Source organism: Cherax quadricarinatus, chromosome 56 (genome assembly GCF_038502225.1).
Source record: "Cherax quadricarinatus isolate ZL_2023a chromosome 56, ASM3850222v1, whole genome shotgun sequence".
In the NCBI taxonomy this organism is placed as follows: domain Eukaryota; kingdom Metazoa; phylum Arthropoda; class Malacostraca; order Decapoda; family Parastacidae; genus Cherax; species Cherax quadricarinatus.
The window spans coordinates 5,468,108-5,486,374 of NC_091347.1; the positions used below are offsets into that span (position 1 = coordinate 5,468,108).

Genomic DNA, 18,267 nt, shown 5'->3' on the forward strand with positions numbered 1-18,267 from the left:
ACCGTAATGCCATGATGTCATTGGCAGTAAACACCTGCACGTCATCACCACGAACACCTGCGATGAGCCTGGGCATATGTTTACGATTAGAACGCACTGTGCCACACACATCTGTCTTGTTCACTCGCATGAAATCACTGAGTAATGGGCTTGTGTACCAGTTATCGGTATATAATGTATGGCCCTTACCAAGATAAGGTGCCACCATGTTTCTCACTACGTCACCTGATATACCCAATAACATCTTGGTATCTTTCAATGTTTTACTACCCGTGTATACAACAATATCCAACACCAGGCCACTGTCACAATCACAGAGTACAAACAATTTTATACCAAAGCGGTTCCTCTTGCTCGGTATATACTGCTTGAATGACAGTCTACCTTTGAACAAAATCAAAGACTCGTCAATTACAAGATTCTTGAATGGATAAAAGTATATCCTGAACTTTTGTTTGAGATACATGAAAACATTTCTAATCTTGTATAACCTGTCACTTCTGTCAGGCCTGGTTTTGTCAGAGAAGTGCAACATACGTAACAGTAAGATAAACCTGTTCACTGGTATTATTTCACTGAAGGATGGGGTACAAATTAGCCGATCTGTGGACCAGTATGCTTTTATATTATGCTTATAGACGTGAGGCATAAGCATTATTGTTGCAAAAAGCAAATACATTTCTGCAACAGTCGTCTCTTTCCACCTGTGTAGTCTTGACTGTGGTGATAAGATCGTATTTGGCATGGTGTACTGAAAATACTTATTACTTTCCCTGACAATAGTTTCCATCAATGGCTGGTCAAAGAATAATTCAAAGAATTCCAGTTCATTGGCCGTGGTTCCAAGGGGACAGGTAGGTAGAATTCCACTTTGCGAGTCATCAAAGTGGTGAGGGCTGGGAACAAAATTGGGATTTTGCTGCCAATCCCAGATACGGTTTGCTGGTGGATACTGGACATCATAGGCTGGTTGTACGGGTGGTTGTGGCGGGCTGGTGGGTGACGCTCCGCTTTGTCCTTGAACTGATGAGTCAGCAGCGTGGGTTCCCGCGTGGCACAGCGAGTCACGCATGGCGGTGCCACTACCACCACCAGCCCCACTAACACCATCCACTGATGTCTGTGGCCCATCCATGCCAAGTGTAGCCACATCATCCTCACTATCACTACCTAAAACGGGTGTAGGGCCACGGGATGTACTCCGGGATGTACTACGGGATGTACTCCGTCCCCTGGGCACAGCATAGGGTACACTACCCGAGCGCATGCGGCGGCGAACATACCGACGCTTCACTGGTGAATATGTTTCCTCACTATCACTACTCGAACGATCGTCGAGCGCAATAAAATCACAATCCACGTCAGAATCATCGTCATTACTGAAGTCAGAGGCCAGGCCACGGGAAAATATTAGTTTTCTCTTACGTTTAGGAACACCCGACCGTGAGTCACGAGTGCCCACACCAGAGGTAGAAGGTCGAGGATCGTCGGGGTTTTCTGCACTATTATCGATATCCTGGTCATTATTTTCGGTCACTAACTTATCAAAGCCGTAGAATTCGTCTTCATTTCCACTTCCATCAGTGTCAGAACTATCAGACAGGAAGAGGAGAGTCCCAATTTTCCGGGGAGTGAGAGCTGACTTGCGACGAGACATGGTGAACAAGGGTGACTGAGCCGGCGTTCCCACAATGCTATGCAGGCGCCTAGATTTTTTGTTTACGGCGCACACCCACGGCGCAGACCCGTTCTCTCATATGTAGGCCTATGAGCGCTTTCGCGCTAAATTTGACGGCGCTAGAATTTTGGCGTAGATCTACGGTTTGGACACTCACCGACCAGCCGTAGATCTACGGGACGGACCCTGAAAGGGTTAATGAAGAGCACATTTTTCTACGTGTTATAGGATTAAAAAAAAAAATAGAGTCAGTACTTACCAAGATATAAGACCGCAAAGGTGGCTCTGGATGCTCAATTGCAGGCGACAATAAAGTCCTGCCACTTGCAGGCGTATTGCCGATATACCTTTTTTAGTCGTTTTTATTTTAATTTATATATTTTTTATGTTCTGATAATTACAATTTATAATAGTTCTTGTGATTTCATAGCCAATCTTTGTTCTGACACTAATATTAGGTACTGAAATAGTGCTCAAATAGTCACAATCACATTGACAGGTGAACATTTTCACCTGCCTGGGTCATTTACTATTGTCAAGAAATATATACAAAGTATTTATAGGTCCCAGAAATGTATTAGACATGCTGGAATATATTTTGAAGCATGGTGTTATGAAAAGCATCCCTATACTGTTGACAGCCCAGGGACATTTGATAAATGTGAACTGCTCCAGCTAACCCTCCTGTATTTGTTATCACTGTTACTTACAAACATGTCTTGTCTGTCTGTCTATCTGTCTGTCTGTCAGTCTATCTATCTTTCTGTCTATCTGTCTGCCTGTCTGTTTGTCTCTGCTTATCTGTCTAGCTCTGCTTATCTTTCTGTCTGCCTGGAGTATATATCAAACTCCTTGAAGAATGGTGTTATATCAACTGTTGACAGCTCAGTGACATTTGATAATTGGGCACTAGGGGAACCCTGGCTTTACTTGTTTTCACTGATACTCGCAAACATGTTTGTTTGTTTGTCTGTCTGTCTGTCTGTGTCTATCTATCTGTCTGTCTGTCTGTCTGTCTACCTGTATCTTTGCCTGGAATTTTTGGGTTATCCTAGGTAATTTACACTATGTATAATTGTACTTATGTGTACATGTGAGAGAGAGACAGAGATATAGATATTCAGAGATATAGATGGATACAGAGAGACAACTAGAGACAGTCAAAGCCAGCCAACCAGCCTGCCGAATACATAAGAACATAAGAAAGAAGGAATACTGCAGTAGGCCTACTGGCCTATGCAAATCAGGTCCATGTCACCCCTCCCCCCCAGACTTAGACCAATGACCCACCTAGTCAGGTCACATCCACTGAAGGAAGGAGCACGACATCAGACCTAGAGGCACAAGCTAGTCAGGTCCAACTCACACCCACCCACGCTCACTCATGTATTTAGCTAACCCTCCCTGCATATGTTATCACTGTTACACAAACATGTCTGTCTGCCTATCTATCTGTCTGTCTGTTTATCTGTCTGCCTGCCTGTCTGTCTCTGCTTATCTGTCTTTCTGTCTGCCTGTGTGTGCCTGGAGTATATATCAAACTCCTTGAAGAATGGTGTTATGACAACTGTTGACAGCTCAGTGACATTTGATAATTGAGCACTAGGGGAACCCTGACTTTACTTGTTTTCACTGATACACACAAACATATTTGTCTGTCTGTCTATCTATCTGTCCATTTATCTATCTATCTGTCTATCTTTGCCTGGAATTTGGGATACACCAACCTGCTGCTACTGTTTGGTGGCGTTATTTGCTGCATAAGTCATTCCAATTTCTTTTTCTCCATTTATTGTTATAACCAGCTCACTTTAGCCCTAGTCATGGTTCCAGCAAATAAAAGAAATGCTTTTCGTTGTGTGAAGTACATACACTGTACACTATCCATAAAAGACAAGGTGGCTTTGAAGCCACTGTCGGTCGCCATGAGCTCAGCTCACTTAGATAATCTGTGACCAGTAAATTTGGGCCTACATACAAGAGAATAGACCTGTGTGGTAAGTGTGCACTATATAAAAAAATCCTGCAGCACGCAGTGCATAATGAGAAAAATAGGCGGCTGTGCTTTTGGTGTAAAACAGCGACTTTGCAGTGTATTTTTGTATGTTTGTATTCTCATTTTTTTGGTCTTATTTGATAGAATGGAAGATATATTACAGAAATAGATATAATTTTGATTAGTTTCATGCCAGAAAGTACCTTAAAATGAAGCTCAAATTAGCGGAAATGTTTGATTTTTGCCAATGTTCAAGAGTAAACAAATGACGTCACCGTCCAATACGTGTCAACTGGCCAGTCTAATAAGTAGTTACGAATGAGTTAACATTATTTATACAATTATTACAATAATGCAGTAGTCTGCATAACAGCAAATATTCTATTTTTTGTGTGAATAAGAATTCAAAATGGAGAGCAAGCGTAATATAAGAGGGGCCTGGAGACATGACTAATGAACAAAGAAAATGTTATTTTAGTGCTAGGAATGTCTGCACTGTTTATTCTGGACCCTATTTTGAAATTGGCATCTATTGAAACTTGTGTGAGATTATCCAAATTACTGATTTCTGAACACTACTGGGTAGTTGAAATAGGTAAATGGGCAGTTTCTTGTACTCAATCGACAGATAGAAGGAATACTAGCAAAATAGCTATGAGTTTGGTAGACTGGAATAACTGAATGGGCCAAAAATAGGGTGTAAAGTGGTGGAAATCGCTGATGCATAAATATCACCATTGGGTTAAGTGTATTCTAAGCTAACCATTCTGTAATCTGGCAAAAACTCACTAATCTGGCACCCTACAAGTTCCGATGATGCCAGATTAGTGATGGCCAACCTGTACAGTGCCTGCACCAGGGATGAAGTACAGTGCCTGCACCAGGGATGAAGTACAGTGCCTGCACCAGGGGGGAAGTACAGTGCCTGCACCAGGCGGGTAGTACAATGCCTGCACCAGGCAGAAAGTACAGTGCCTGCACTCTAAACAAAGGGGTGGGGATATTTGCTGTTTGGAGGGACAGCTTAACTGTCATATCTACATGCCTCTCATAAGACAGTGATTGTGTGAATGATGGTGAAAGTGTTTCTTTCTCGGGTCACGTCACCTACCTCAGTGGGAGATGGCCAGTGTGTTAAAAAATAATAATAATCCTTATTTCTACAAGTGCATGATACAACTATACAAACCTAGCTGACATTACTGGTATAATATACAGAAAGCCCCTTGGTTAGGCAGAGCATTTCGGGTAATTTAGATGAAACTTGTCCCCCAGGATGTGACCCACAAAAGTCAGCTAACACCCAGGTACCTACTTACTGCTAGGATGAACAGAGACAGCAGGTGTAAGGAAACATGTCCAATCTTTCACCCATGCTGGGAATCAATCCCTGACTCTTAGTGTGTGAGCTGAGGATGCTACCAACCAAGCCATGTGCAACTGGTTATGCAATTATTTTGGGCAGCCTTAAAATTAACATATAACTACTGAACAATTATTTAATTAGACTGATTTACTATAATACTATAGTTTGCAATATCTGCCACTGAATACAACAGTCTGGTTTATGATTATGAAATTTTGGAATTATTTATAAAAATGCAGGTTTAGCACTTCATTTTTATTATAATAATAACACTTACAAAAATTTAATGTAACATATTTAGTAGTTACTACTGATGTTATCCATGGAGGCAAAGAAGGGAATGTACGAAAGTATAGTGGTACCAACACTCTTATATGGATGTGAAGCTTGGGTTGTAAATGCTGCAGCGAGGAGGTGTGGAGTTACTTAAAGGTCAGAGGGATGAAGAGGAGTTGTTGAGGTGGTTTAGTCATTTAGAGAGAATGGATCAAAGAAGAATGACTTGGAGAGCGTATAAATCTGTAAGGGAAGGAAGCCGGGGTAGGGGTCGTCCTCGAAAAGGTTGTAGGGAGGGGGTAAAGGTAATGTGGGCGAGGGGCTTGGACTTCCAGCAAGCATGTGTGAGCACGTTAGATAGGAGTGAATGTAAACGAATGGTTTTTGGGACCTGACGAGATGTTGGAGTGTGAGCAGGGTAATATTTTGTGAAGGGATTCAGAGGAAACTAGTTAGCTGGACTTGAGTCCTGGAAATGGGAAGTACAATGCCTGCACTTTAAAGGAGGGGATTTGGGATATTGGCAGTTTGGAGGTTGACTTTTAAACTGTCGTATCTGAGCACCTCTGCAAAGACAGTGATTATGTATTGAGGTGAAAGTGTTGAATGATGATGAAAGTATTTTCTTTTTAGGGGGATTTTCTTTCTTTTTGGGTCACCCTGCCTCAGTGGGAGATGACCGACATTTAAAAAAAAAAAAATACTGATATAGAGCATATAATGAATAAATGCCACACAATGAATAAATGTGGATTTAGAATAAGAATTCAGTATATGGCCCAGTTAACAATACTGTACAGTATACTGAGTATCTACATAGAATTATAGCTTTAAAATGAATGAATTTTTAAATACATTTTGTAACATTACCTGTTGGAATGATGTCGGGCAAATTATGTCCATGTGGAGAAGGAGGCCAAGTCTCACTTTGTTTATTATTAGTTAGTGAAACCTTTTTCCTCTTGGCCTTATTTAACTTTTGACTGCAATCATTGCTTGACCTGCTGTGCTTGGCTTTCAGTTTTCCATTGAACCTGAAAAAAAGGTTAAAATACTCTATATGATATGGTACTCTATAAGACACAAACGATGTAACCTCGACTACTCAGTCTGTAGCCATTGAGTGCCAAGGACACTGCCACAAGGCAATGTCCTTGGCCCTATGTGCTTTTCCATTTACATCAATAATCTCCCCAATGCATCTCATCTCCTTAAAGCAGTTCTGTTTGCAGATGACACTACTTATGTCTTATCCCACTCTAACCCGACTATACTTAGTGACACTGTTAATGTCATGCTACTAAAAACATCTACATGGACGACAACCAACAAACTCTTTCTCAATATACACAAAACCTACTACATGCTGTTTGGAAACAGAGTCTTAAATGTCCAATGTGATCAATGGTTTCCCTATTACTTCAATATTAAAATGGTTCCAATTTCATTTTGTACTTTGTACTTAGCAAATCAAAATCATAATTACACTTTGTAAACTATGCAAAGAAATAAAATCCCTTAATTACAGAGCTTTAAATATCCAACAGAGCCTTAAATCTCCAACTTGACCAATGGTTCCCCCATTACAAGACAATGAGGGCAAGTTTTTAAGTCTTCACCTTGACTGCAACCTTAAATTTTAGACCTATATCCAACATATATCCAAGAAAGTCTCAAAACAGTAGGTATCCTTTACAAAATGTGGTACTATGCACCCCAAACAGCACTCTCTAATCTACCCTTACTTCGCCTATGGTATCTGTGCTTGGGTATCTACTACGACCAATCACCTTAAACTATTAATAACCCAACAAAAAGATGCTGTGTGGATGATCACTAATGCCTGTGCCAGACAACACGCCCCTCCACTCTTCAAGAGTTTGAACTTAGTTAATATACAAAATATGCACTCATGATGACACTCTTTAGGTCACTTGTTCTATCTAGACTGGAATATTGCTGCACACTGACAGCACCTTTCAAGACAGGTGAAATTGCTGACCTAGAAAATGTACAGAGAACCTTCACGGCACGCATAACGGAGATAAAACACCTCAATTACTGGGAGCACTTGAGGTTCCTGAACCTGTACTCCCTGGAACACAGGCGGGAGAGATACATGATTATATACACCTGGAAAATTCTAGAGGGACTAGTACCGAACTTGCACACGAAAATCACTCACAACGAAAGCAAAAGACTTGGCAGACGATGCAACATCCCCCCAATGAAAAGCAGGGGTGTCACTAGCATGTTAAGAGACAATACAATAAGTGTCAGGGGCCCGAGACTGTTCAACTGCCTCCCAGCATACATAAGGGGGATTACCAATAGACCCCTGGCTGTCTTCAAGCAGGCACTGGACAAACACCTAAAGTTGGTACCTGACCAGCCGGGCTGTGGCTCGTACATTGGATTGCGTGCAACCAGCAGTAACAGCCTGGTTGATCAGGCTCTGATCCACCAGGAGGCCTGGTCACAAACCAGGCCGTGGGGGCGTTGACCCCCGGAACTCTCTCCAGGTAAACTCCAGGTAATATTAATGTGCCTATTATATATAGAATGTTAAACTCCAATACAAGCCCTCCTCTCAAACTTCTCCAACAGAACACACACACACACAAAACTCTCTTTTACATTCCTTGTGTCTGTCTCACCCTATGCAGAAATGCAATGCACATACAGGGTCCTCAGGATCTGGGATTCATTGCCCGAACCAGGAAAAGGTCCTCTGCCAATCAATTTAGGGCTATAACAAAAAATCACCTCATCTCCCAAATTTAACTATACCAACACTATATGATGTCTGAAATCACAGAACCAGTTTGAAACTATTCAAGCAATCCCAATTAACTTAAGAATACTAAATTAATTTGAGTACAGCCCCTCCTCAATTAACACTGGATTTCCTTTCCTAAGACCACATCGTTAAATGAATTCGTCACTAACTGAGGAGCATACCATAATCTTAGTGGGTATGTGTCAACCATCTTTGATATTGTTTTAATGTCACCTTTGCACCATTTCTTTAACAAACCCATTGAATCAGCTACCTTCCCAACAATCCTCAAAATAGCGAGGGTCACTCTGATCCACAAAGGAGGCGACCAAGCTGACTTGAATAACTATAGACCAATATCTAACTTACCACTGCTCTCTAAAATCTTTGAAAAACTAATTCATAGATGGATCTATTCCTACCTCGTCTCACACAACATATTAAACCCTTGTCATTTTGGATTCAGGAATAATAAAAGCACGAATGATGCTATCATACACATGCTAGAACTAATATACACAGCACTCGAAAAGAAAGAAGTCCCGCTGGGCATTTTCATTGATTTATGTAAAGCTTTCGATACAGTCGACCATGAACTGCTGTACTCCAAATTAACGCACTATGGCATCAGAGGCCACTCCCTCAACTACCTAAAAGCATACCTTAGTAACAGAACTCAGTATGTGTATGCAAATGATGCAAACTTTTCCACCCAACCAATCACAGTAGGAGTCCCACAAGGAAGCATCCTTGGACCACTCCTCTTTCTCATCTACATCAATGATCTACCGAATGCATCACAGCTACTCAAACCCATATTATTTGCAGATGACACTACATATGTCTTTTCCCACCCAAACACACTCATACTAGCAAACACAGTCAATGCCGAATTGCAGAAAATATCTGCCTGGATGATGACTAATAAACTTACCCTTAATACCGATAAAACCTATTTCATTCAGTTTGGAAACAAAGCTGCAAATGATCCAATTAACATAACGATAAATGGATCATCAATCACAAGACACACACAAGAGGAAAATTCCTAGTTATCCACCTTGACAGTAGCCTTAAATTCCGGACACACATACAACGAATTACCAAGAAAATCTCTAAGACTGTAGGCATACTATCAAAGATAATGTACTACATTCCACAATCAGCTCTCCTGGCACTGTACCATTCACTGATATACCCTTATCTTACATATGGAATTTGTGCATGGGGATCAACAACATCCAATCACCTAAAACCCCTAATAACCCAGCAAAAGGCAGCAGTAAGAATGATAATGAATTCCCACTCCCGCCAGCATACTCCACCAGTTTTCAAAGGTCTGAATCTGCTCACCATTTAGAACATCCATACTTATTCATGTGCCTACTACATACACAGAACAATACACGTAAATATAAACCCTCCACTCAAACTTCTCCTCACGAACTTAAACAGGACACATGACCACAACACAAGACACAGATCTCTTTTTGATATACCTCATGTCCATATCACACTCTGTAAAAACTCTATGCACATAAAGGGCCCTAAAATATGGAATTCATTACCAGAATATAATAAAGTAACCTAGTCTGAAAATCAGTTTAAGACTCTTCTCAAAAGCCACTTAATCACCATAGACTAAATGCTAAATATTCAATACGCACATATACTCACCTATGTACTCCCACATCATAACTTCAACAATCACTTTGAACCTCTTATCCATTGTTGACAGGAATATAATTGAACCATTGTTTTTCACAATAAGCATTTTAGGCTATATGAATACAGTGGACCCCCGCTTTACGATCACCTCCCAATGCGACCAATTAAGTAAGTGTGTTTATGTAAGTGCGTTTGTACGTGTATGTTTGGGGGTCTGAAATGGGCTAATCTAATTCACAATATTCCTTATGGGAACAAATTTGTTCAGTACTGGCACCTGAACATACTTCTGGAATGAAATAATATCGTAAACTGGGGGTCCACTGTATATCCTTTGTCTTATATAAATTTAATTTGCTTATAATTAATAGCCTACTGTTCAACTATGAAATAATTACTGTCCTACTGTACAACTATTTATTTATTTATTTATTTATTTAATGTCTTTGCAAACAGTACATTGAGATTGTGTATATACAATAGTGGGATGCAATGCAGAGAGAGCCTCTATTATGCCTTGGCATTATGGGCCAACTTAACATTATTGGCTTACATTCTACTTAATACTAAGAAATATTATATCATAGTTGTACAGTAGGATAGGAATTATTTCACAAGTGTACAGTAGAATATTAATTATAAACGAATCAAAATTTGTATAATACAAAGACATACGTATTTATATTCTAAAATGCTTTTGTGAAAAACAATGATTCAATTATATTCCTGTCAACAATGGATAAAAGGTTCAATGTGATTGTTTCAGTTATGATGTGGGAGTACATAGGTGAGTAAATGTATACTGAGTATTTAGCATTTAGTCTAGGGTGATTAAGTGGCTTTTGAGAAGAGTCTTAAATTGATTTTCAGACTGGGTTACTTTAATATCTTCTGGTAATGAATTCCATATTTTGGGGCCCTTTATGTGCATAGAGTTTTTACACAGTGTGATATGGACATGAGGTATATCAAAAAGAGATCTGTGTCTTGTGTTGTGGTCATGTGTCCTGTTTAGGTTGGTGAGGAAAAGTTTGAGTGGGGGGTTATATTTGCGTGCATTGTTCTGTGTATGTAGTAGGCACATGAATAAGTATGGATGTTCTTAATGGTAAGCAGATTCAGACATCTGAAAATTGGTGGAGTATGCTGGCAGGAGTGGGAATTTGTTATCATTCTTACTGCTGCCTTTTGCTGGGTTATTAGGGGTTTTAGGTGATTGGATGTTGTTGATCCCCATGCACAAATTCCATATGCAAGATAAGGGTATATCAGTGAATGGTACAGTGCCAGGAGAGCTGACTGTGGAAAGTAGTACCTTATCTTTGATAGTATGCCTACAGTCTTGGAGATTTTCTTGGTGATTTGTTGTATGTGTGTCCAGAACTTAAGGCTACTGTCAAGGTGGATACAGTGGACCCCCGGTTAACGATATTTTTTCACTCCAGAAGTATGTTCAGGTGCCAGTACTGACCGAATTTGTTCCCATAAGGAATATTGTGAAGTAGATTAGTCCATTTCAGACCCCAAACATACACGTACAAACGCACTTACATAAATACACTTACATAATTGGTCACATTCGGAGGTAATCGTTATGCGGGGGTCCACTGTACCTAGGAATTTTCCCTCTGAGAGTCTTGTGACTGATGATCAATTTAGGGTAATGTTAATTGGATCATTTGCAGCTTTGTTTCCAAACTGAATGAAATAGGTTTTATCAGTGTTCAAGGTAAGTTTGTTAGTCATCATCCAGGCAAATATTTTCTGTAATTCAGCATTGACTGTGTTTGCTAATAAGACTGCGTTTGGGTGGGAAAATACATATGTAGTGTCATCTGCAAATAATATGGGTTTGAGTAGCTGTGATGCATTCGGTAGGTCATTGATGTAGATGAGAAAGAGGAGTGGTCCAAGGATGCTTCCTTGTGGGACTCCTACTGTGATTGGTTGGGTGGATGAGTTTGCATCATTTGCATACACATATTGAGTTCTGTTACTAAGGTATGACTTTAGGTAGTTGAGGGAGTGGCCTCTGATACCATAGTGCATTAATTTGGAGTACAGTAGTTCATGGTCGACTGTATCGAAAGCTTTACGTAAATCAATGAAAATGCCCAGCGGGACTTCTTTCTTTTCAAGTACGGTATATATTAGTTCTAGCATGTGTATGATTGCGTCATTTGTGCTTTTATTAATCCTGAATCCAAACTGACAAGGGTTTAATATGTTGTGTGAAACGAGGTAGGAATAGATCCATCTATGAATTAATTTTTCAAAGATTTTAGAGAGCAGTGGTAAGTTAGATATGGGTCTATAATTATTCAAGTCAGCTTGGTCGCCTCCTTTGTGGATCAGAGTGACCCTCGCTATTTTGAGGATTGTTGGGAAGGTAGCTGATTCAATGGATTTGTTAAAGAAATGGTGCAAAGGTGACATTAAAACAATATCAAAGATGGTTGACACATACCCACTAAGATTATGGTATGCTCCTCAGTTAGTGACGAATTCATTTAACGATGTGGTCTTAGGAAAGGAAATCCAGTGTTAATTGAGGAGGGGCTGTACTCAAATTAATTTAGTATTCTTAAGTTAATTGGGATTGCTTGAATAGTTTCAAACTGGTTCTGTGATTTCAGACATCATATAGTGTTGGTATAGTTAAATTTGGGAGATGAGGTGATTTTTTGTTATAGCCCTAAATTGATTGGCAGACAGAGGACCTTTTCCTGGTTCGGGCAGGATCGGAGTGACCCTCACTATTTTGAGGATTGTTGGGAAGGTAGATGATTCAATGGATTTGTTAAAGAGCGTTGCAATAATTGGTGACAATACTTGAGAAGCTTTTTGGTACATAAAAGCAGGCAAGTTGTTTATGATAAAATCCTTAGTATTAAGTAGTCTGTAAGCCAATAATGTTAAGTTGGACCATAATGCCTAGGCATAATAGAGGCTCTCTTTGCATTGCAACCCACTATTGTAAATATAAAATCTCAATGTACTGTTTGCAAAGACATAAAAAATAAATAAATAAATAAAAATAAATTTCTTGTATATTTTTATATGTTTACACAGTAGTGTACTGTACATTGAAATAAACAGCATAGAGGAAATCAGCTCTAATATTCATTATTTAGGTATAAATACTGGTCAGAGAGCCCATCGTAAGTCTGAGGCACTGGTAAACGAGGACGTCACTAAGTGAGGAGAGGCTGTGTAAATACACACTTAAAATTGTACTATTGTAAATTGTACTAATTGTAATTTTTTCTTTCCAATCCCTTCACTATAAACTGTATTACAGTAGACCTGGTAGGCCTGGTGGCCTGGTGGCTACAGCTCCCGCTTCACACACGGAGGGCCCGGGTTCGATTCCCGGCGGGTGGAAACATTTCGACACGTTTCCTTACACCTGTTGTCCTGTTCACCTAGCAGCAAATAGGTACCTGGGTGTTAGTCGACTGGTGTGGGTCGCATCCTGGGGGACAAGATTAAGGACCCCAATGGAAATAAGTTAGACAGTCCTCGATGACGCACTGACTTTCTTGGGTTATCCTGGGTGGCTAACCCTCCGGGGTTAAAAATCCGAACGAAATCTTATCTTATCTTACCGTCGTTTAAAACTGTAGTTACGTTCCTGAAAATGCCATTTTAGTTAAAACCATGTGAGACAAACTGAAGAACTTATGGGAAAAATAGCGTTATGTTCCTGGGAGCCCCCAAAAAGCCAAGCAACTCTTTTTTTTTTTTTTTTTTTTTTTTTAGACCAGATCTTTCCAAAATAAAAGTGATATGTAACTGTAGTTCATTGTTGTGATATATTATGTTGTTTTTACTGCTTAAAATTACAAATGCAATAGAAATAACAGTATTTCTTACCTTAAATTGTGGGTGCTGGTGTTTGTGGATGATTGTGGAGAGTGGAGAGTTATGCTGTGGCCCTACTAGGTTGAGGTGGATGGTAGAGGTTCTGGTAATGAAATCGAAGGTTTTACTGGAGTGTGCATAAATTCTGTAATGGATTTCTATTCTATTTTACCCAGCAGTACATTATACAATTGACGGTAAGGCATCAGCTGCTCTAGACACCGTTTCAGGGTCCTCTTCAGTGAAAAATTCTAAATTTAAGTTAGTCAGTAAATCAGTCAAGTCAGTAAGTCAGTCAAGTAAGTCAGTAAATCAGTCAGTAAGTCAGTCATCACACAAACTCATATTTACCTAGTTTACCTGGAGAGAGTTCCGGGGGTCAACGCCCCCGCGGCCCAGTCTGTGACCAGGCCTCATGGTGGATCAGAGCCTGATCAACCAGGCTGTTACTGCTGGCTGCATGCAATCCAACGTACAAGCCACAGCCCGGCTGGTCAGGAACCGACTTTAGGTGCTTGTCCAGTGCCTGCTTGAAGACAGCCAGGGGTCTATTATGTATGCTGGGAGGCAGTTGAACAGTCTCGGGCCCCTAACACTTATTGTATTGTCTCTTAACGTGCTAGTGACACCCCTGCTTTTCATTGGGGGGATGTTGCATCGTCTGCCGAGTCTTTTGCTTTCGTTGTGAGTGATTTTCGTGTGCAAGTTCGGTACTAGTCCCTCAAGGATTTTCCAGGTGTATATAATCATGTATCTCTCCCGCCTGTGTTCCAGGGAGTACAGGTTCAGGAACTTCAAGCGCTCCCAGTAACTAAGGTGTTTTATCTCCGTTATGCGTGCCGTGAAGGTTTTCTGTACATTTTCTAGGTCAGCAATTTCACCTCCCTTGAAAGGTGCTGTTAGTGTGCAGCAATATTCCAGCCTAGATAAAACAAGCGACCTGAAGAGTGTCATCATGGGCTTGGCATCCCTAGTTTTGAAGGTTCTCATTATCCATCCTGTCATTTTTCTAGTAATGCGATTGATACAATGTTATGGTCCTTAAAGGTGAGATCCTCCGACATGATCACTCCCAGGTCTCTGACGTTAGTTTTTTGCTCTATTTTGTGGCCGGAATTTGTTTTGTAATCTGATGAAGTTTTAATTTCCTCATGTTTACCATATCGGAGTAATTGAAATTTCTCATCGTTGAACTTCATATTGTTTTCTGCAGTAAAGGTTTATTTCTTTGTAACAGTTACAATATGTAATTATAATTTTGGTTTGCTAAATAGAAAGAAAGCCACCATCATGCCGGGGCATTTCAGGCAGACTAATCCTAATACACAGTACTACTTAAAACTAGAGATGATAGTACATAGTAATTACTTAAAACTAGAAAAGTGGTTTACTTGATTACAATCATATTTAATCTTAATGCTAATGTGAGGTAGTCAAGGTGGAAGTTTCTAAGGATAATTACAGTGGTACCTCAAATTTCAAACAGCTCCCAATTCGAAGAATTATGTAAGTGTATTTTTGGGGTTCTGAAAAGGACTAATCTAATTTGCATTATTCCTTATGGGAACAAATTCGTTTGGTAACGGCACTTGAACAGCCTTCTGGAATGAATTTCGCCCGATATTCGAGGTACCACTGTACGTATCTTGAAGTTGCACATAATAAAAAATATTACAATTAATGGCTCAATCAGTAATATTTCATGGACTGCCAGAAGTTTAAAAGTACAGAGGCCACATAATATAACTAGTTAGTTGTTTTGGTTAGTGTTCAGAGATAAGATTTTTTAGCAAAGTCCTAAATTTATAAGTAGACAGGGGGAGATCCTTTACCGGTTCCAGTAGCGAGTTCCAGATCTTCAGGCCCTTTATGTGCATAGCATTGTTGCATAGTGTGACACTGATACGAGGGATTTTGAAGAGTGCCTTATGCCTTGTATTGTGACTGCATTCTGTTGTAACTGTCAAGTAGTAGTTTAAGTGGAGGGTTTATGGTGGAATTTTAATGTTCTGTATATGTGGAAGGCACAATAATATGAGTGTATGTCTGATATATTTAGCAAGTTCAAGTTTTTGAAAAGTGGTGGGGTGTGCTGTCTAGCACAGGAACTGGTAATCAACTGCACAGCAGCTTTATGTTGGGTTATTAAAGGTTCAAGGTGGTTGGCTGTGGTTGATCCCCAGGTACAGATACCATAGGTGAGGTAAGGATATACAGTGGACCCCCACTTTACGATCAGCTCCCAATGCGACCAGTTATGTAAGTGTATTTATGTAAGTGCGTTTGTACGTGTATGTTTGGGGGTCTGAAATGGACTAATCTAATTCACAATATTCCTTATGGGAACAAATTCGTTCAGTACTGGCACCTGAACATACTTCTGGAATGAAATAATATCGTAAACCGGGGGTCCTCTGTATTAAAGAGTGGTATAGGGTAAGGAGTGCTGGTTGTGGTACATAGTATTGTATCTTGGAAAGGATTCCTACTGGTTTTTATGTGCCCAAAGTGATGCTTCATTACAGCCACAGGCTATCTCTTGTCTAATATCTCTATTTTCTTCGTTAATTCTAAGACAAATGCTTATACCTTTCCTTGCCACTTTCAGCAACACTTGTATGCCTACTGGGTGCCATGATTGCTTGGCAGATTTAATATATGGCAATTAAAAAATCTAAACTCCTAGCAGAGGATGGTACTTACCACACACATATGAACCAAAGACTGGGACAAGGGTGGAAGAGGGTGGCGGGGGATGGCAGTCAGTCTCCCCTGTTGACTCAACGGTCTAACCCACAGCCAAGAAGAGTGTATCCCGCGGACGACGTGCACTCAAAATTTTTTTACCCTCCCACAAACTGAGTAAGTAAGTTTACAAGTAAGTTTATTCAGGTATACACAAATACAGTTACATAGAATTATCATACATAGCAGCACATGTGTAGAGAACCTAGGATAACCCAAAAAAGTCAGACAGAGTGACTTATTTCCATTGGGGTCCTTTTACCTTATTATTATAATATAAAGGTTATAATATTTTCTTATTATTCTATAATGAAGATAACATCTTATTATCATACTAAAAAGACTATCTACTACACGAGGGTCATTACTAGGAATAAGGTAAAATTTACACGTATGTTAGCTAAAAAATAGAAAATAGAAAACAGAAACCAGGTTAAGTAAATTTTACAAAGTGCTGTAACCAAAACGTGCCAAACAAAACCGTGTTAAACAACTGTCTACTGTAATTATATATTTTTTTGCCACCCCACTTTTTCTATTTTGTATAATTATAATTCACCACTCCATAACCTGTGCATAGTTTTAAGTAGTCTGTAAGCATTAGGATTAGTCTCCTTGAAATGCTACATGCATGCTAAGAGCTTTCTTTGCGTTTAACAATATTTTAATACAAGTAAACTACACATTATATATTATGCAAAGAAATCAATTTTTGAATTTTGAATTTGAATTTGAATGTACAGTGGACCCCCGGTTAACGATATTTTTTCACTCCAGAAGTATGTTCAGGTGCCAGTACTGACCGAATTTGTTCCCATAAGAAATATTGTGAAGTAGATTAGTCCATTTCAGACCCCCAAACATACACATACAAACGCACTTACATAAATACACTTACATAATTGGTCACATTCGGAGGTAATCGTTATGCGGGGGTCCACTGTACAAATTATTGGTGTTTTGGTCACCCAGCTAAATACTGCAGGTCAATGGCAGAATCCCCAATTTGTGAGGCAGCTGACCATAGCAATATGTCTTGAAGCCAACCTCCCACTTGCCTTAACTGTAAAAAGATGCATCCTAAATATTCTCACCATTGCCCAGTTTTGTTAATTAGCCCTTCTGCAGTCGTACCTTCTGGGGCTCCTACCTCTTCGTCTACTACTATCCTTACTTCTTCAATGTCTTCTCACTACTACGTTTTTCCATCTACATGGCCTCCCCAGCTAAATCATCATTCAGCCCCTAAATCACATATCATTACCCCACACTTTACTTTTCCTGTTTCTAAGTCTGGTCCTTTACCTCATAATATATCAGTTAACAATGTGGAAGTTCATCCACCCCCAAGTACAGTTGCTCCCTCTCCTGTCCACACTCAAGTTTCTTCCCACCAAGATACCTCTAACCTCTAGTTATCTTCCTGTTCTTTGGCAACTATCAATATCTCTCAAATCTTAACTCAACCTACATTTTTGCCTCTGACACCAAGTTTCTTGCAGCTTCCTTGTCAACCAAAACAACTGTGTTTATCAGAGACAAAACTGGTGATAGACAGTGACCTTCCTACCAAAACCTCACATTCATACCTCTTTCAACTTTCTCCATTTACTTCTACACAATGTCTTTATTCTTAGAGTTCATGTAATTTGCTTCTTGCTAATTTCCCACTATCCCACACATTAATTTCACAGACCTTTCTAGTTCACAGACAATTCTTGTTTACCATTACTGTTATACTTCTAATCACAGAAAATCTGAGGACTTTTTGTGTGTGCCGATATACCACATTCTTGGATCTTTGTTTGTCCTTTGCTGCATTACACTGCAGCTCATATCTACTCAAACAAGTGGTGTCACTCTTCTTCTCGATCATTATCTATTCCCCATGTTGA

At 39.8% G+C, this 18,267-nt stretch overlaps 1 protein-coding gene across 3 annotated transcripts in view; it reads right to left on the reverse strand.

Annotated features, from left to right (window-relative positions):
• The window catches only part of LOC128700637 (dentin sialophosphoprotein-like), a 111,988-nt gene that overhangs the window by 14,993 nt on the left and 78,728 nt on the right, over positions 1-18,267 (reverse strand). For all 3 annotated transcript variants that reach the window (XM_070097043.1, XM_070097042.1, XM_070097041.1), the window contains one exon: positions 6,187-6,350. In XM_070097043.1, coding sequence (XP_069953144.1) covers positions 6,187-6,350 — 164 coding nt within the window. The remainder of the gene's footprint in view (positions 1-6,186; positions 6,351-18,267) is intronic.